This window comes from Empidonax traillii, unplaced genomic scaffold, assembly GCF_003031625.1.
Source record: "Empidonax traillii isolate 1590-97213 ecotype Southwest subspecies unplaced genomic scaffold, ASM303162v1 scaffold503:size689781, whole genome shotgun sequence".
Classification (NCBI taxonomy): Eukaryota; Metazoa; Chordata; class Aves; order Passeriformes; family Tyrannidae; genus Empidonax; species Empidonax traillii.
In genome coordinates, this window is record NW_020955696.1 from 387,734 (window position 1) to 408,354 (window position 20,621).

The 20,621-nt window shown below is 42.2% G+C and overlaps 1 protein-coding gene across 1 annotated transcript in view; it reads right to left on the reverse strand.

Moving 5' to 3' along the window:
- Window positions 1-9,038: 9,038 nt before the first annotated feature.
- Window positions 9,039-20,621, reverse strand: part of AFF3 (AF4/FMR2 family member 3) — a 273,032-nt gene continuing 261,449 nt past the window's right edge. Inside the window, exons 16-21 of the mRNA XM_027896601.1 lie at window positions 19,959-20,030; window positions 18,280-18,373; window positions 14,145-14,194; window positions 13,800-14,014; window positions 12,175-12,401; window positions 9,039-11,581 (exon numbers count right to left, since the gene is read on the reverse strand). Of these exons, the coding sequence (XP_027752402.1) occupies window positions 12,280-12,401; window positions 13,800-14,014; window positions 14,145-14,194; window positions 18,280-18,373; window positions 19,959-20,030 (553 nt within the window). The 3' untranslated portion in view covers window positions 9,039-11,581; window positions 12,175-12,279. The remainder of the gene's footprint in view (window positions 11,582-12,174; window positions 12,402-13,799; window positions 14,015-14,144; window positions 14,195-18,279; window positions 18,374-19,958; window positions 20,031-20,621) is intronic.

Genomic DNA, 20,621 nt, shown 5'->3' on the forward strand with positions numbered 1-20,621 from the left:
AGTAGAAGAGATCCACAAGATGTTATACCACTTGCTAAAATGGTCTAAGTATGGAATAAGTACTTCTAAGAGATGGCAATCCTATGTGAGAGGATGCTATAGGAATTGAGAAATAGTTGGTGAATGTGGGGAGTGAACGGATGAGATCTTACAAAGAATGCAGAGAGATGCTGGAAGAACCTCAGTGGGCCTCCCAGGAAGACATCCATCTTGGAGAGCTCTGACAGCCGGGACCAGGAAAGAGTCTGCAGTCCTGTGATAAGAGGACAGGCCTCCCAGGACCCCCCTCTCCTACACTCCCTTTCCCTCTCCTGGGCCCCCAAAGACCACACCTTCCCTTCCTCCCCTGGCTATCCCTTCCCCCTGAATGAATAAACATATCCTCCTAACCAATATCTTCAAACCCCCTTATCAGAAATCCTCAAGATTCGAGGGTTCAAACCACCAAACCTACCCCTATCCCAGAACCTTCTATACCCTCCCTATATAAGCACCCTTGTAATAAAGGAATCGGCCATTTTGCTGGACATGTAACCTGCGTGTATGTGTCTCTTTTCCCACGCAAGATGTGCACTGGGCCGGATGTATGGGCTTAACCCCCCCACGCATCAGGTGAACAGTGCGCATGTGTGTGTGAGGACAGGGGAAGACAGGCTGGAGAGTGCCTTGGTACTTACATTTCTTGTGGATTTATCATAGTAGTGGCCTATACATTGTGAACTGCTGCTCTGCAACTGCTGAGATTGTGGCTGTCTTGGCATTCCTTAGAAATGTCAGTGGCCTTTATGCACAGGCGCTTGTCTCCTACATCTGCATAAACAAAAGTTTGGATTGGTGATGTGCTCATCCTGTGCCTGACTAAAATGCTGTAGTGACTCTGCTCTCCTTTCCCCAGAGAGCAACCTCTTTCCACATCTTTGGTTCTGATGGACACCCCAGTTAAATCTGGTACCCTGCTAATAAGATGTGCTTTGATGAATGAGCCTTTCCTCCTTCCTTGTAGAAAGGTTGCAAATGAGCTCACCCATGAAGGGAGCTCACCATAAAGGTAGGTGACTTAGGCAGGAGCAAAGGCGACTGCAATGGGAGCCAAAAGCTGCAACAGAAAACCAGGCAATTATTTCCCTTGGAAAAAGGTTTAAGAAAGAGACAGATGAGGCATAATTGAGACAGAAGGATGTTGAATTCATGGTTTATTGTCACATTAAAAAAGTAATATTACTGATGAATTAATATTTGCTTTTTAATATAAAAGTGCTTATTTTTACAAATCCTTAAGGCTCATTCTGTTACATTACAGTAGGATTTTTCACCATCCCAGAAACTGTGCTACATGAGTTTTATATGAACTGCGGACATAGCAAAATCTCCAAACGGTAAAGCAAGTCATTAATAATTTCATTGCCTTTGTATGCATTAATCTGTTTAATTGTGTAACATAATTTAACATGAAAACAAACGAATGCAATTTTTTTTTTGTATCTTCTTGTTTGACTTGGAACTGATCCCTGAAAGATTTCTATTTTGCTTGAGTGAATGGAACAAATACAACTGGTTCTGAATCTCGATTTTTTTACTTGTACAGCAAAAGGGGAGGAGTGAGAGGAGCATTACAGATGTAGCATCTACCCTATGTTTCTTACTAAAGAGGACAGGAACGAATACAAAGCACAAGTACTGTTTATATGTGATATATTTATTTTTGTAATGTCCCTATGTTGTACTTTTACTGAGGAAAAGCTCCCACTGAAGCCAATGTGAGTTTTGCCTGAGGGAGGAATAAGACCAGGGTTCTCACGGGGAACATTTTACATTAAGTAGTTTATTATGTTTTTGTCTCACAATGGAAGAATGAAATAGGTGGAAGTTACTAAAGCTCTTGTTTGTATTGATCACAAGTGGAATATGATTTCTGGCATATACTATGTTACACACGTAAGAGTATACCATATTTATTTGTAATCATAATCAGAGCTATATTAGTTGGATGGGCAGTGAATATGCTATTTCTACTTAAATTTTAGGCATTTATTTACTGTAAAGACTTTTTTTTGGTCAATAATTGGGTCAAACTGCAGCAACTAAAAAAATACCTAATGCAAAAGATAAAAATAATTTAAAGTATTCTGGAGCAAGGGGGGAAATGCTAACCCATCTAATAAATAAGGCAGTTTAAAGCATTTGTGACTGCTACTGTGATATATGTACATACTTTACAGCATAAATTACTGTACAGAATACTCTGTTTATTAACCTGTGTAAACAATATTGCCTGCTGTATGGGGACATATTGTGAGATTATGGTCAGCAGAAAAACTGCTCTAGAAGGTGAGGGAGGTCTCAGGTAGCGAATCCTCAGAGAGAAACATGAGCAATATTTTATGAGCTGCAAACAAAGCCATCCTGACTCGAACAATTTTACAAAAAACCCACTGGCGTTTGTTGCTGTAAGTGAAATATGGAAATGAATCTCTGTGATTCATAACAAAAGTAATTCTAGTCATAAACTGGTCTCTGTGTACCTCATCTGGCCAGGGACAGTCATGTAGGAGTTCACTGTGTGAAAAGGGGAGATGGGGAAGAGTTGCAATGCACCCGTATCTCCCCAGGCACCATCTGCACTGACAGTGTGCCTGTCAGGAGGATGGTCAGTGGCTGGATCCCACACTGGCATTGCCACACTGCCTCTTCAGCCACTGGTGCTACGTGCAGCATGGGAAATTGGCAGGAGTCTCTGTGATTGTTGCAACTGGCTGGAGAAGTAATGACAAATTTAAGCATCCTGTTATTTTGCTGACCCTGTACTGTCTTCTCCACCTATTTGTTTTCCTCACTCACCCTCAGCATAGTTTGGTTTTGGCTTTTGCATTGCAGCAGCTCCATGGAAGAAAGTCTCTGTAGACTCTGTAGGACTACTGCAACATGGCATTGGTCAGTGGATGCCACTGCAGTCCAGGTTTCCATAAATAACAGGCCCAGGAAGGCAGGGAGTTGCTAAAGGCAGTGTGTGTGCAGCCATTACACCCGTCATTGTCTCCAATCGCCATGGTCAGCACGGGGCATCATCCCTGCACATGAGGACCAGGGATTAGCCTTGGGCATTTCTCACACTGCCTGGCTTCTCTGCTTTGGCTCCTCTGCTTTTGTTCCTGCTCCTCCTGTTGCCATCCATGGACAGAGATGGCCTGCCAGTGGTACTGCCAAGCACACCCTGACCTGGCTGCTCTGAAGCTCTCAACATCCCCCTGCTCTTTCTGCCTCCACTGACAGCAAGGGAAGCCAGCACTAGGAGCTGCTATAGGACTGCTGGTCTGCAGGCAGGCCAAGAGCTTTAGGTGTTCCCATGTGGCCTATAGGCTGTTCATCATGGATAAAATAGTCATTTTCACATAGTGAATTGAAAAATGACGCTGAATTTCCATAAAAAAGAGTAATATTGGCCTCATGCGGGCTCACAGCCAAGCTCATCTCTTTCGTCACCTACAGAGAAACTGTTTCTCCTTCTTTAAAGGAAGCCAGCTCTACTTGCAGGCAGCATATGGAAAAAGTGCCTGCAAGTGCTTAGTAAAATGTAAAATATATTTTCTTGATATTTCAGTATTCTTAATAGAAGAAAGGTGCTCAATCAGTTCTCAAGGAACTACTTTGGATTTAGGCCCAGTGAATTACAGAGTGGTCAAGAGATGGTCCAGTTCTAATATGTATGCTTGAAACAGCTCAGAAGTAACTATTTACTGCATACCTATTTTCCTGGATATCTGCCCTCTCCCAACGTGATCTCAGCCCCATCTTGCCTCAGCATCCTATGATATTTACCAATTTCATCACACATTCTTGTCAGCAACAGGTATGACTGTAAACCTGGGGTGGGATTTATGGCACCTCTGTATCTGAGCTCATCACTTAAATTCCCTTTGTAGCCACTGGACAGAAACAAGCCTTTCTAGGATGTGATTCATTGTGCTTATTTCAGACCTTCAGTACAAGACGAGGTGAATCCCAACTTTTGTGTTTAAATCAGGATCTTTTCTCTCTCCCATTTCACCCTATTTTCCTACTTAACAAGGCTGATTTTTTATCCTCAATGGCCTAAAGAAGGTCATTGCACAGGTGTGAGACCAACAGCTCCTGCTTGTTCTGCTGCGGGGCCATAAAATGGCAATGCTTACTTAAGCAGATCGGGAACACAATGTCAGGCCAAGGTGCTGGGCCTGGAGATGCTGCTGGAACCTCTCCAGCTGCACTTCTGTTTCACACAAGGTATTTGAGTCACCAACACATTCCCCAGGTTAATGGTCTCTCCCATCTGCTGCCTTTCCAGGCAGAGGAGAAGAGCTGTCAGAAATTGTGCATGCAGTCATCAGCACCCACTGTCTCTTCCTCAAGAGGGAACTGAATTCTCTTGCTAGGAAAAATGGGATGAGGTGGTTGCCAGTCCCACAGGTGGGGTGGGAATGAGAAGAAAGAAGAAAAGTCCTGAGCTGCTTGGATTAGCTCTGCACTGACTTTCACCTTTTTCCTGTGACTAATTTCAACTCTCCTGCATGTCACAAGCCCAGGCTGGGAGATGGAGTTGAGGATGTTTAGAACTGCAGGATGATCCCCAAAGGGACCTCGACAGACTTAAGGAAAGGGCTCATGTGAACCTCATGAGGTCCAATAAGGCCAAGCAGAAGGTCCCGCATCTGTGTTAGTCCAATGTCAATACAGACGAGGGATGTACTGATTGAGAGCAGCCCTGCTGAGAAATACTTGGGGGTGCTAGTGGATGAGAGGCTGGACTCGAGCCAGCAATGTGCACTTGCAGCCCAGAAGGCCAAGAAAGCATGACCAGCAGGTTGAGGGAAGTGACTTTCCCCCTCTACTCTGCTGTCATGAGACCCCACCTGGAGTACCGTGTCCAGCTCTGGGTCCTCCGTATGGGAAACACATGGATCTGCTGGAGCAGGTCCGGAGGAGGCCATGAAGATGATCAGAGGGCTGGAGCTCTTCTTCTACAAAGACAGGCTGAGGGAGCAGGACTTGTTCAGCCTGGAGAAGAGCAGGTTCTGGGGAGATCTTACTGTGGTCTTTTCATACAAAAAGGGAGTTTATAAGAAGGCTGGAGAAAGATTTTTTACCAAGGCCTGTAGTGACAGGACAAGGGGCAACAGTGTTCAACTGAAAAAGGTTAGATTTAGATTAGATCTAAGGAAGAAATTTTTTACAATGAGGATGGTGAGGCACTGGAACAGGTTGCCCAGAGAAGTTGTGAATGCCACATATGTGGAAGCGTTGAGGGCCAGGTTGGATGGGGCTTTGAACAACCTGGTCTGGTGGAAGGTGACCCTGTCCATGGCAGAGGGGCTGGAACTAGGTGCCTTTCAACCCAAACCCATGTAATATTCTATGATAAATCTAAACTGCAAATGAAAATAACCTTTTTCAATAGAAATATATTCCAAAATGGAATTGAGAAAAAGAATAAGAAGGACCTGTCCTTTGGTAATCATCACGTATATCTAACTTGTTCCTGCAGGAAGTGTTGCCTTCGATGTCTGTTGACAGGGTGAGAATTCCATATCTAAGAATGCCAACTGGCAGAGAAAAGGTATCTAGTGCTAAGAAAGGACTTGTTAGTATTGACTGAATAACATGAACAGCAATAGAAACATTTTGTTGATTCAGCTGGTGTTGAATCGTTGGTGAAGTGCTTTATTGATGACTTTTAGGTGTAGTGTGTCAGAACAGAGCTGGGAGTTTGACCTGGGGATGCTGGCTAACAATGGTGTGATTTGGGAAGGTAACTACCATATTGTGCTCCCAGCGCATCTCTGACTTCCCAGTTCAGATACTCGTAATGTGCATCAGACACATATTTTCTTATGAGAGAAAGACCTTTTTTTAATGTTTTGTTAAGCAACTAGTTCTCTCTGCAGTGCACCATTCTAAGAGAAAATTTCCATTGATTTGAAGTTATTTGAAGCTGCATTTGGAATAACAAATATTTGAACACTTCTTTGGCTGTTATGAGAAACGCACTTAGTACAAATTTCTTCTGCAGAAATACAAAGTGCTGAAAGCCATAAAAAGATGTGAAATTCTTTGATGGCCATGCAGCACTTGGCTAACCTACGCTGTTTGTCCCCTTATGTATGGTTGTAATTCTTGCTCTCTACCAGGATCAAAGTTATAGATACTATGGGAATGGCAATTTCACCTAGGCTGTGACTCCCCTCAGCACTAAGCAGAAGTTTTATTCACTCTAGTGCTTACATCAAGAGCTTACACGGTACTTAAGGATTTTGAGGGTCTTGTAGCTCTGGACTCAGGGGCAAAATTCATCCAGTGTACTTAGCACTTTTTTCCATAGCTCTTCTACAGCACTTTCCTTCTGAGGATACAAAGTGATTTGCAAACATTAATTAATTTTCATAAAGCCTTATGAGGCAGATAAGTGTTAAGTATCCCCGTGTTGGTACATATGAGAAACATGAGACCTGAGTGCCTTATCATCCATGCTGTTCACTATATTCACTCCCAAAAAAGGAATAAGTGCCTTGGGACAGAGGAAATCCCCCTTTTTTCCCCCCTAATTCTGTTATTTTCCTTGGACCCTCTGGAATCCTTCAAGGGCAGGAGGGATGAGGCTGTTCTTCAAGCTACAATGCATGAGATTCAAGTCCACAGATTGAAAAAGCAAGGGAGCCTTGCTGTATTTGCTGCTGGTTTAGGGGGCAAAAGCAAGGCCTTTTATGCAACTTGCTCTGTGCTCCAGCACCCTGTTTGAAAGGGTAGCTTGCACTGCCAAAGGAGCAAACACCTCTGAAAGTGCAGGTATACTTGTGGGCTACCAAGAGCAACAGAGCCTGACAGCAAATGGAGGGAGAGCAATTACTTAAAGAAGAAGCCCCAGCTGGATCCCACCTGACTCACTGAGGAAAACCGGTCTTCTGAAAGAACAACAGAGCCCTGGATGCTCTAAATCTTAGTGTTTTTCCTCTATGTAGCTTTAGTCAGGTTAGCACAAACAGGGTCTGAAGTGACTTTCTCAGTTTGTTAATTAACCTTATGAGCAATTTACAGCACAGCAACCAGTGATGCTGGAAATGGAGTCTTGGCCTTACTGAGGGCAAACGGCAGCTTTATGAGACACATTAAAGTAGCCAAATTTTCATGCTAACTATATTGGCTGAGAGATGTTGTTCTGCATTTTTTGAGACAGACTAAACAGAAGATTATCCAAATGCTTTTCTGAAAGCATTTTGACAAATCTTTCTATGGTTACATGCCTTCCCAGCTCTTGGTGCACAGTATATAAGCTAATTAAAAATTATAATTATGATACCAGTCAGACCAACCAGGCCTTTTTAAGACAAAAAAATTGGACTAATTCCTTAGTTTAAAACATGATGTGTTTGAATATGTGATGTAAATGCTAACAAAAATATACCAAAATGAGAGGCATGTGAGATCTGCACCAGCCAAACTTCGGTTGTTACCTTAACAAGTCCATATTCTTCAAGCATTGTGTATATTTCTATTGTGCCAGGAGATTTTATTCTGTAGTTTCAGGATTCTCCCTGAATGGGAGAGGGAAATGTTGATATCGCTGTGAAAAAGAAACATTTCTTTCTGACATGTTAAGCATTAAGAGGATTATGTAAAGGCAAGGCATATTGCAGAGGGAGATGTTCTTAATATAGCTTTTACCATGAACTCATGACCCACCAGAAAATTTAGGAGGGTTAAAAAACCTATTGCTTTAACAATCTTTTAATTTTAAAAAATCTTCTAGTAAAAAGATCAAGGAATTCATCCACTGATATTTACATAAAATTCAACCTTTCCTGCCTAAAATCATGAATCATTTAATGTCACATCTGCAGGATCTCTTAGGCAGACGCCATTAATCCAAGTCATTTTGCAAATTCCAATTTCATTTGGATTAAAAACTACTACTAAGTCAGTGAATAGTATATACTGTACATGCATTAAGGCTAGTGACTACTAAAGTCTCTTGGGTAGATAAACTAAGTACAGATTAGCCAGGTCTAAGTATATGTTCTCATCTAGGGAAGAAAAGATATCCTGACATTTCAGTGATGTAGATTTGAATCAGTAGCCATGAAAAATGGTTGAACATTTGTATTACAAAAGAGATACTATGGCACAGTCCCAAAGGTGCATTTCGTATAAATTAATTAGCTACACAAATTATTTTGACAACAGCTACTGCACTTCTGAGGTGATATGGCTGCTCAGTGATGAGTACTTGATGATCAATGGTAGGCACTAGTCATATCCTTCATGCCAAGTGACTTTTATTACTATTTAGATTTACAGTATATACATAGGTGTATCTACACTAAGGGCTTGATCTTCTTAACCTCCTTTACCTATGGTCCTCTGTTCACCATAATCTCTTCCTTTGCACCCCTGTGGTATTTGGACAAAAGGAATAGGCAAACCAGGGGTTTGGGTATCCTGTCATGTGGCAGGGAGGACATGTCTGACTTTTGACCACACTTGAACTTCTGCATATGCTTTGCTCTTACCTGTCTCTCATGCCACCATGGAATACTGTAAAGGATTAAGGCCAAGGGGTCTGTATGATCTTGCTCTCTGTGAGGATCCTATAGGCTGTTCTGCATTTGTCACATCCACCTGCAACACATGGTTCCTTTGAATCCATTTCTTTACCAACCCTTACTGCTTCAGGAGCCTCTGTTTGTAAGCAAACTCTTCCCTACAGGCATGATCTTGAGAAGAGGAGACTGAGGGGAGACCTCATTGTGGTCTTCAACATCCTCATGAAGGGACTTTGAGGTGCAGGTATTGATCTCTTCACTCCTGTGACCAGTGTCAGGACTTGAGGAAATGGCATGAAGCTGAGTCAGGGGAAGTTTAGGTTGCATATCAGGAAAAGGTCTTTTCACCCTGTTGAGCATTGGAACAGGCTGCCCAGGGAAGTGGTCACAGCACCAAGCCTGACAGAGCTCAAGAAGCATTTGGACGATGCTTTCAGACACATGGTGTGATTCTTGGGGTGTCCTGTGCAGGGCTAAGAGTTGGACTCGATTATCCTTGTGGGTCCTTTCAAACTCAGCATATTCTGTGATTCTGTGATTCTTATGGATTTGTACAGAATGACTTCTTACTTTCTCAAAACGAACCTGAACATTGCTACGGCACAAAGAAGCTTGCATATTCCCGGACTTTTGCAATAGATTAAAATGAGTTATTGTTTTTCATGGAACCCCAAAGAAAGACGGTCTCCTCTGATCCTATCCAGAACACACTGAGTGACTCAGTGTGAAGTGCTTAATATTATTCAGGTTCTTAAGGTGGAGCGTATGCTTAACTGGACCAGACCTAAAAGTCACGTGCACTTTTCCAGACCAGGCCCTAAGAAGATCAAATAAAAGTGTTTGTTGTCACCATGCCACATTCAGTCATCTAATCAGCCACAACCTTCAGGCAAAAGGCTGAACAGAAGAGTATTCTAAATAACCTCACCAAAATAGTATAGCTGCAAGAAACCCTATGGAGAGAAAGCCAAACCCTCTAATCCATTCATCCTGTTGAACCACCTGAAATTAAGGCTCAGCATGCTCATCAGACAACCCAGATGATGCCTGCACAAACAGTAAAAACCAGTGTGTTTTTCCATGGGAACAGTGGGTATTCAGCCAAATTAATTCAATATAATAACAACCTACAGGAAAGGACAATCATCTGCAAGAGATCCTTAATATTTGGAAATGTTACAACAGAACAGCATTAGTTCTTTCATTTCTTTGAAGTTTCTTGACATATCATATACATATAAAGAGTTCATCATGATTAATAAAAATATCCCGATCTTAGTAAAATAAACGTGCTTCAAAGTTCCATATTTGAAACTCAAATGCCACATGTGCAAGAAAACTAAACTCCATTTAAGGCAAGTAATATATGTCACTTCTAAAATTTCTCTACATTAAATAGCAGATAGGGCTCCCAAAACCCCAAAATTTTCGGAAGATAAACATCATAGGCACCATCAAAGAAAACAAAAGCTAATCTAATTGGAATTTCACTTTCCTGATCTAAGGAGAAATCCCACAGTACCTTCATATGGTATTGAGACAGCTGACAGAATCCGTTGCTACTAGTCTAGTAAATCCTGACAGACTTCCACAGCTGGAGATCAGGCAAGTGATAAACAGAAAGGCACCGATCAAGTTCTCCATGATACTTGTGATGAAACAAACTGTGTTCCTTCTGGGGTGGGTAACAGCCAGGGTTAAGAGTGAAAGGAGGACTCAGAGGCTGTGTATTTTGTCATTTAAAGGCATGTACTTGTTCACTCTTAGAACCAGCCACCCTCTAACACTCAAGTCCATGCTAAGAGGTGACCACAGCCGAGCTCAAAATTTCTCTTGTGGGGGAAGTATCTGAGCACTGATGGGCACATAAATATTGTCCCAGGATGTGTCAGGGCTGAGCAGTTCCTTGGTAGCTACCCTGCTGAGCTGCTCCAAAGAACACAGTGAAGGCTCTGAGCCTGAGCAATAGCTGGAGTTACACTAAGCAGCCTCACCAAAATCACAGCTTGTGGGGCTCAGGGTGCTCACCAGCCCACTCTTTACCATGGGGTACATACAGCCTGTGCTACCAAAGACACTGTACTGAGAAATAATGCTGCATTTTGCATGTTTGGTATCTTTCTTCAAAATGCAGCTCTTCAAAAGTGGGGGAGGAAAAAAAAAGGCAGCAAGGACCATTTAATCAACCGTTTATATCAGTACCTACTTCTGCTTGTATCTTCTATTTAAAGTGTCTTTTGTATTCACATTCCTTACTATGTAAATAAATTAGATTTGAAAACAATAATAAGAGGGTCCAACTAATGACTTGGATAAGAACAAGTCCGTTGGAAGTCACTGGAGATGATGATTTGAGTAAAGGCTGCAAATCTGATTGGAAAAAAATTGTATTTCCGATACAGACCCACCCCCCCCAAATACGTGAAAATCACTGAAAAATTAACAAAAATGGAAGCACAGTTGATATGAACTGGCCTTGACCTCAGCTGACCCAAATTAAATTCCAATTATTGTGGGATTAGTTCTTCTGGCATGAAAAACACAGCCTGTCAACAGGAACTGAAAACATCCCATAAATCAAGAAGCGTTAAAGCCTAGTTGAGGATTATGCATGGAGAGTGAGAGGATTATGATAGGAAACAGTTCTTAGCCTGATGAGGAGCAAACTCAGCTTCCCGATAAAGGAAATTGCATGTAATGCTCCCATACAGCTTGGAAGAAAATGCTGCAAGCTTCTGCTAGATAAAAAAGATACGAAAGTCAAAATCTGCAGGATGAAGCCTTCCCATACAAAGCGAACAACTGTTATAAATATCTGTCTCTGTGTGTGTGCAGCTGAAATTAACACATTTTCTTTCCTAAGTGGATTGCTTTTTGCCATATTTTTTCATTATCTATTTACTGTCAGCAACAAAATGCAATTTTCCCCTGTCTCCTTTAAGTTCTTGCTATCAGTGTATCTGTTTTCAGGCCTTTTGCTTGATAGCGTAGGTTGTACTGTTGGTGAGGAACTGAACGGGAGGTAAAGTTACTTAAAAAGACAGGAGATAAAGAAATGCATGCAATTTGTTGAAACTTATTGCACATGAAGGAATGCCGTCTTTGTCCGACTTAATGGGGCTACAAAACTCCTCTTTGTGCTCCAGTGGAGAAGTAACAGGGAGATGGCACATTAATACTGAACCTTCTGTGACGTGTCCATGCTCGCAGTGAAAGTTCTCCACGTCTATAATTTGCCCTCATTCATTCCAGTTCAGGAAAGCACTTGTGTATGTGCTTTTAAGCTCTGCTGAAGTCATCAGGATTCCAGTACAAGCTTAAAGTTAAGAATCTATTCTGAGCTTTCCTGAAGAGGGATCTGTGCTTATTGCACTCGGTTCAATCAACCCATGAGATTTTGGTTTTTGAGTTTTTTAGTACAAGAATAGAAAGGGTATGTTTTGTGCATCAAGATCAGTTCTTTATAGTATTTCTAGAGTATGAAAATGCTTGGAAAGCCATACAGAACAATTAATTCTGAAGAGACATCATTGTATATTGTACTGCTGCACACATACATGTCTACAGTCAGAAAAATTTTACGCGATATTGAAGAAATATTCACCTTTGTTTGGATCAATGCTGTGGCTGACTATTTCTGTAGCACAGTGTCCAGAATAACTGAATTATCCATGAAAGGTATACTGTCCATGTGAATGGCAAGCAGTCATTATGACAAGTGAGCACTATTCCGCACCCAGTGAAGTCCTTGCTGAGTGTACTGAACTAAATGCTCCATACTGCTGTGCAAGGTGATAGGTCCCATCAATGCATCCAAGTCGTTAAAAAAATCTGCAGGGAAAAAAAAAGATTCAGCATCAGAAGAGCGAAGCTTTATTTGCTACTTGTCACCCTTTAATAGATTTTATTCTCTTGCAAATTGAGTCAAGCTGAACATTTCATGGGAATGAAAGTTTAGTGCTGGTGAGATTAATTTTAAAGCGCCGTGGTTCATGATGTTACAGGCTGATGCACAACAATTTTCTTTTTAAAGAACAAAACAGTCAGTTCTTCAGCTTTGCTTTTCATTAATTTCCATTGAGTCTTGATAAAGCAAACAGATGCTGGGCAAGATTTATTCTGAGATTAGGGACAACTAAATCAAAAAGTCTACACACAAGTGTCTAATGATATATATGTGATATGCTAGATATTTAAGCTACCATGACAGAGAAATAGAGGCCTGTACAACATGGTCAACCCAGCCTAAGGAGTAATTTGGCTAACTAAACCCTAGGCACTTAGAATCACAGAATGGTTTGGGTTGGAAAGGACCTTAAAGATCACCCAGTTCAAACCCCCATGCCATGGATATGCACAGTTCAGTTGCCTGCTTAGAGGCATGTAATGCCCATATTCTCAGGCAGCCTGGACTGGAGATCTCACATAGGATGCACAGGAGACAGAGTGGTGGTGCAGGTACGGACACCTCAAATGGCACTGGGCAGCTGTGGTTAGCCACGTGGATTATATCTCTGTCTCCCCTTCAGGGTGAACTGAACAGCACTCTGAACTCTGATGCTTGTATTGATCAAAGCTCCATCAACTGCAATGGGAGATGAGCCCCCCAATTCATTTATACACACCTACACTTAGGTGTACTGTTTTGACTTGAATCCTGCCCTTGTCCCTGCCTAAATACATAAATTATCCTGAAAACCAGGGAATAATTTACCATCAACTCAGATGCTGAGGCATGTGCTCATGGAAACCAGTCCAGCTAAGAGAAGTTTGCACTGAAGGGGGATTTGTGTCACTGCCATTTGTGTCTGCTTTGGATGGGGAGAGGGTGAGTGGCTGTTCATTTCTTCTGCAGAAAGAAATTGTTCTCCTGTTTTTTGACATGCTCTGGCTAAATATATCCCATCCAGGTCCATGACTCTGGGGGCAAGAAGCTCTTTCTCTCCAGAATGACACAGATGGCAGTGAGTGATACTCACAGCAATGTCTGTGACCTGTCTGTCACAAGTCCTGGCCACCCAAATAAAGGAAAAAATTACATTCTTCTGAGTGAGACAGGTATCAAAATTGCCTTTTTGGGCTGCTTTGGAACAGACTATGAACAGACCGAAGGAGAAGAACACCTCTGCATCCCTACTTTGCAGACAGGTTTCGTATCAAAGTAGTTATTTTCCTGACCCAAATCATGTCACAGTCTTCTAAAACAGTCCATTGCCTTGCCTTGCTCACCTCTGTTTTCCTTGGCCAAGTTGTCAGCCAGCTCCCAGTAGTCATAGCTGTGCAGGATGCTGTTGGTGATGCTGACATGGTTGGCGGCCATCTGATGAATGCGCTGAGGAATGCTGATGATAGGAGATGGGGAAGGGGCCCCTGTGCTCCCCTGGGATCCTACAGAGCTGACTGGAGATGGGTTGGGGGACATAGGTGATGGAGTTCCTGTGCTCCTGGAAACAGATGTTAATACAGTTATTTAAAAGGTGTTGGGATTAAAACCACCAGAGTATCAGAACATACTGCAGGTAAGAAAATATGATTTCTGACTGCCAATCTGAGGTAAGTTTCTGTGCAACTTACTTTCCACTGGCACCCCAAGGAGATGGGTTCTGGGCAGCTTTTGATGAATTCTGGAAGGAAAGAGTAATTCACAATGCATATAATTTATATAAGACTACAAAATGAAAACATTAAAGAGCATAAAAGTACAGAAATATAACGAAAATGAGGCAATTGCTTCTCATGATGCAATAAACCCAGTCAGCCTAGTTTGGTGTTGTGATGAAGCATTGCTGCAGAACACTTGAATCAGAGTCTATTAAACATCCTGGGATAGGGGCTGATTAGGAAAACACATTAGCTGAAATGGAACCTTTCCACAGAAATCTTGGGAATTCAGAAAAGTGCCGTAAGGACTCTGTGAAGTTTAGGCTGGAATTTCTTGTGATGGAGAAAATCAGAAAGCTTTCCTCCCACTCTCCTGCTCCCAGTGACAAATGTCATTCCTTTAGGACCTTCAAGACTGCAAGTCTGCTCAGCTTTGCTGACCACAGGGTTGTGAATCAAGGCTCCCTCAGCTCAGGCAGCTGTTCTAACCACGAGGCTCAAGAATCTCCCTCATGATTTCTCCTCTTGAGCTGTTTTCCCTTGGTCTGAACACAGCAGCATTCACAGGGTCAAAGAGACTGCCTGTGTACACCGGTGGTTTTCCTAGCTGAAGGATTCCCCCCCAGAAAGGGACGTTAGAACATTTAGTGTATACTAGAATCATTAAGACTCTTATCTGATATACTTCCTTAGACTAAAGAATTTCATCGCTTGAGGAGAGACCACCTTGTACAAGCACTGCACACACAGAGCAGGAGAAATTCAGCTATCAGCAGTAATGGACTGGATATATAAAATGATTCTAGTAGTTAACCTGGGAGAGCTGAGGGGAATTTACTGGCAGGTTCCTGCCCATTTGACCTGTGGAAAAACTTCTCCCCTCTCCCAAGTCCAGTGACTGATTTAATCCTGGGCCTGTGAGACTGAAGGATGTAAAAACCAGAAGTCTAAGAAACCAAACTTTTCTAGTCCGTCCCATCCACAGCCTTATATTCAGCAATGGCCAGGCTTTGATCCTTCAGAGGAAAGTGACCTCCTTGCACTCTCCCCTGAAACCATACATGCAGGTGATTGTGTGCTGGAGAACAACCTTCCCTTCTTGACATCCATGGGAGAACAGGCCAAGTCCTGCAGTTTGAGACCTGTTTATGGATATTGTTTTAAATGCAAGGCTGCAGGTGTTGAAAACTGCAGGAGTTACAGGCAGTAACAGCAGTACAGAAACTCTTGGTCTCTCATGGCTTAGGAAGGAAAAATGGTAATCAAGGGGCTTCAGTTGTTCATGGATTTCAAGCTAGGAGTAATTCCTCAGGGCGTGTAGTCTGCAATTTCTGTTTTCCAGCAATCATGGAGCTTTTACAAGAAGCTAAATTACTTTTGGACTTTATTTTATTCTTTTTAAAAGGGACAGCTAGCCATATAGAAATCCTAAGACACTATTTATTCTTCTTGTTCTCCTGTGTCCTGTTTTAGTGTTTTGCAGGCCTCACAGTTAGAAAAACAGACACAGTTTCTCAGTTTTAAGATTGAATTTTCCTAACTTCAGTGGATTTTCCTAACTTTTTGGATTTTGTTGGTCCAATGCCAGCAAAACTGCATGTCACCTGGTATTATCAGTTCCACTTCCATATGCACCATGATTATATCCTCTCTTAATCTGTTCTGCACTAAGCTGGACATATCTCCTGAGCCTCTCTTCAAATATGTTTGTTGTCTCAGTTTTGGTATGTCCTCTGAACCTCTGAACTGCCTCTTGGGTTCCCATATCTTCCATGTGCACCCCCAATACTGGCTGTCTTTCAGCAGTGATCACATGTGTGCCCTGGCATTCTTCCTGAATTTTGACACTGGCCTTCCATGTCCCAGGTAAATGATAGGAAAAGTGAGCTTTTGGTGTTTTGTTTTGTGTTTTTTGTTTGTTTGTTTGTTTTGTTTTGTTTTGTTTTGTTTTTTGGCAGGAAGGCTAATGTATGAGAAGAAAAGGAAGAGTTTTCATTTACCATCCTAAATAGAACCAATATGGGAATCTTTGGCATTTGTTCTTCCTGTAGAATAGTTTCTTTTCTTTTCCCCCTTTCTTTTCTGATCTGTCACAGAGCTACTGGCCTTCCTCTTTCTAGTGTAATTGAAACTGAGTATACTTACAGAGCCAAAGGCAGGAAAATATGGAAATCGAAATGGAGTCAAGGATACTTCCACTGTACATGTAACCCACCCTGCCTTACTGTACAACTTCCCCCCCATCCTTTTTTTCCCATGTTTTAGGTGTATTGTCCAGCTTTATCTTAGTTCTGCACCAGAAAGGTAGGGGTAAGGATTCAAAGCAGTGTAATGCTGTAAGGGACCATCTCTTATCCCACTTTGCCTACTGCTAACCATTCTCCTGGTTTCTTTATACTCTCAAATGTGCCTGCCCCCTGAATATCTGTGCCTTCTTTTGAATTCTCTGCTGCATTAGTTTTTTTAATAATGGAAATAAAACACTTGAAAGGAGATTTAAATAATATTTTTTTTATTTTCTAAAGGAAAAGTGTGTCTAATTTTCCCTGCAAATGTGTGTGACAAGGTTTAAAATCTCTCTTTGATAATATATGTGGAAGTTCTTAATGCAGTCAGCATTTCATGTAACTTGGTTTTGAAAGCTTTTAGATACCAAATACGAAAGGAGTGGAGAATTGGCTTGTTTTCCACGGAAAATTATAGCAAATGGATTTTTTTTTCCCCATTTTTACTTTCAAAGGTGAGAATACTTTCTAATGTGAAACTACGCTATCATTATATCAGCAGGAGCTCTGAAACAAACCAAGCTCTTCTTGACTACAGCAGAGTGTAAGTCCATTTCATGTTTTCTGTGAAACAGTTTCTGCCTCCTAGTAGGAGACATCTCACATGGCTGAGAGCCTGACCATCCTGTTCTTAATGCAGCTATTCTCTGAACTGGTAAAGAAAAATAAAGTACTGTAATAGGCACATATTTCTTTCCCCTGAAATCAAGTCATTGTTAGAGAAACATAACGTGTTGAATTATATATCTTGTGAAATTTTTTAAGCAATTACACTGACTTCAATTTCTATCTGACAATAACGGATCTGTCAAGCCTTTCACTGTCTTCATGTGTTCAGAATCTGATCATGAGCATTCGTGCTTGTATTTGAATTTTTTTATTAACAAAATGTCAAAGGATGGATGTTTTTCATTTCAAGATTCCTCAGTCTGCAAAAAAACCCCACTAGATGAGCCCTGGGTTCAAAGACTGTTCAGGTCCCCCAAAGCAGTTTGTCTTAAAGTACTTGTAAGTTCATACTTTTTTTAAAAATTAGGATGATAAAGGCTTATTTCTGTGTTTGTACATCAAATGCTGGACGGATTGACTGCTAGGTGAGCTCCACCTGGAAGGTTTTGCTCTTGATGTGCTTTCCAGGGAAAGGTTGCCTGTCAAAATATATTAAAATACTTTGAGGGACTTCTGGTCTTTTTCAAATAATCAGTGTTTGGACTTGGCAGAGAGTGAAAAATCAGAAGCAAGTGAAGGGGAGGCAAAGTAGGAAGGAGTAGCCAACAATGCTCTGTCAAGTACATGCCAGGTGGTCTTTTTGCCCTCTGATGCTTCTGTACAACTCCCACTGAAGACAGGGGTGGGAGTTTGGGCTGTTTGACAGTTGCTTGGGTAAGAAGATGGTCCCACTGCACTGTCCTACCTATTGATCCTGCTAAGTGGAAGCCCTGCCTCTGAGGACTGATCTAAATCAAAGTCTTCAACTTATAGGTAGTCCAGTGGGAGGTCTTATCCTGGAGGGGATTCTCAGAGCAAAATCTGCAAAACCTATTCGCAACAGAGCAGGACAGTTGACCAAGAATAATCTGAAAGTAACTGTTAGTAAAATAAATTTATCATCCCTTGTGAAGGGACACAGTAGGTATTTTTCAGAGAGGGGCCTTTGTGAAGACAGCAGAACCGACTAGAGATCAGGTGTTGCCATGGGAGTCTATGGTAAAACTCCACTGACTTCACAGGGGAAAACTCAGCCCAGCACAGCTACTGTTCAGTAGAACGCTCTATCCCCTGTAATGACACATTGATCTAAACCCATGCCATAAGTGATGCACCTTGAAATACTCAATAAGCGCTTTCGAATACTTGACCGCGTGGTCTCTCTTGAGTCGGAACATCCTCCAGTACAGAAGAGCCAGGCAGCGGTAACTAGAATAGAAGGGAGAGCAGAAGGTAAGGGGTGACCCCTACACAGAAATCCAAATGGATTAGCAAGCGTGGCAATGCCCCACAGTAACACCACTTTCAAAGCAAAAACCTAGTGCGTTTTACTTTTTCTTTAGCATCAGAGGCCTTATTTTTAAAAACAGTATTTAGTCCTGGAGCCAACCCGGAGCAGCAGAAGGTGCCTTGAGTTTGAAAGAGCAGACCTCTCTCCACCTCCCCGAGCCCTGGAGCTGCTCAAACCTCAGTGAACCCCACGAATTAGCAAATTGCTCCTGAAAAAAAACCAGTGCCAGCCAGGGGTTGCTCAGCCTGCCTGGCTCCCGTCCTGAGAGCGGGCGGTGAAATCCCGGCTGTGGCCGCTGGAGGACAGTGTCTCCCCAGGAGAAGCGGGGCCGGGAGCGGGGCGGGCTGGCAGCCTGCCCGGCGGGCGCCGGGAGCAGCCGGGGGATGCGGCGGCCTCGCAGCCTCCACCATCACTCTCCCTCTGTCACCTTCACAGGTACAGCACATATGCAAATAGTGTCAGCTCATCTGCTGGCTGGCAGACGGTGAGTTAAGATTGCCATTCATCGCCCAGAGAAGGCTCCGTCTGCTTTCCCTCGCGCTGACCTTTCTGCTGCTGAAACAGATGCAGCAGCTCCCTGAATTTGGATGTGGCTCCTCACGCACCGAAGCGCCCCAGCAGTTCTCAGCAAGCCTTCCTAATACGGCTTTAAATATTCGTTTTTAACCATTCTTTAGTCATTTTCCCACCTAAGCGTTTTTAAAGCAGTTACCATTAACGCATTCTGTGTGCCCGCCGATGACACAGCAAACCAGTGACTGAGAAAGGGCATTAAAAAAAAAAAGGTATCTCTGAATATTTCGGTTCCTTTTTATACAAATGATTAATTAGGGTTCCTTATTTATGGAGGCTAAAGATGCATTTCATTTGGATTTTTAACAGATGGTTAATAGATGTTAAAAACACACTTGCTGATTGTAAATGTCCACTTACTGAGAATCACTAACCATGTAATAGGTATTTTATGTATTAACTACATAGATATTAAATTAAAATTTGATTTTAATAACATTCTAGTACTTTACTAGCAATCAGCAACCATCCTATAGAATCTAAGGTGCTTACATATATATCTAAAAAACTCAATTTAGTAGATAATCTAAGAGGCTTAATTATCCCCATCACCATATTGCCCTCCATATAATATAAATATAATTTATGATTATTGAGCCTAAAGTGTCAACCACAAAAGAACTTACTGAGCTATTGGTACAAAAGTACATCACTCATAAAAACAACAAACCATCAGGCATTTAAAAATTAATTAGACTGACATACCATAGCCAACCTGTCACAGTCAATAAATAAGTATGAATTGCTTATTTACAGAGACAGAATGCAGACCTGGTATAGTGATACAAGGGCTGGACCTTCCCAGAGCAGAAAGTATTATCTTAATTTCAATAGAGAACATAATTTTATCTGGCTTTGTCCAGCATCTGATTTTCAAGAACTGGCTCACTGCAGAAAAGAAGCCTTTTGAGGAAAGCTTGATCTACTGACCATAATGCTGCCAGCTGTTTGTCTTCTGGCGTGGCGTTGGGGCCTGAGTGGGTTTTTAGTCTCACTGCATACCTTAAGGAAAAGGGAAGAAGCCAACATGAGTTAACATAGACAGCTTTATATTACTGATCAGAGAGCTAAGCTGGCCAATGTAATTTGGTCTGCCCCCTTACACATATTTGCTTAAGTTACCAGACATACATGTGTTTCTTCTGGTTGTGTTTCAGAGCTCTTTTGCCATTAGCCTGCCTCCCTGCAGTCTTTGAACAGCAGTAACTCCCTTGAACATCCATCAGTCCAGAGGGGAGCCTAGCTGCTGAGGTGACACTGTCCTACCAAAATAACCTCCACTGCTGTGGAGACCCAGTTACACAGAGTTCACACAGAAAGGTTTTCAGAGCATTTGAAGGCAGACAGCCTGCCTGGAAGCTGGTGCTGACCTCACCCTGCCAGTTCTGAGCGTGTCTACCCAGATTTGCTCCTCCGAGCAGAGCACAGCATAGGGGGAACATGTGGCTCAGAGCTATTTTTGCTCATATGACATTACACTCAAATTCTATAAATATTAAACATCCACCGAGGTAGCACTGCTGTTTCAAGAGTGTATGTGCTATGCAATCACAAACTGGTTTCTGGAAATCTCAGCTTCCAGCTGAATGCCTG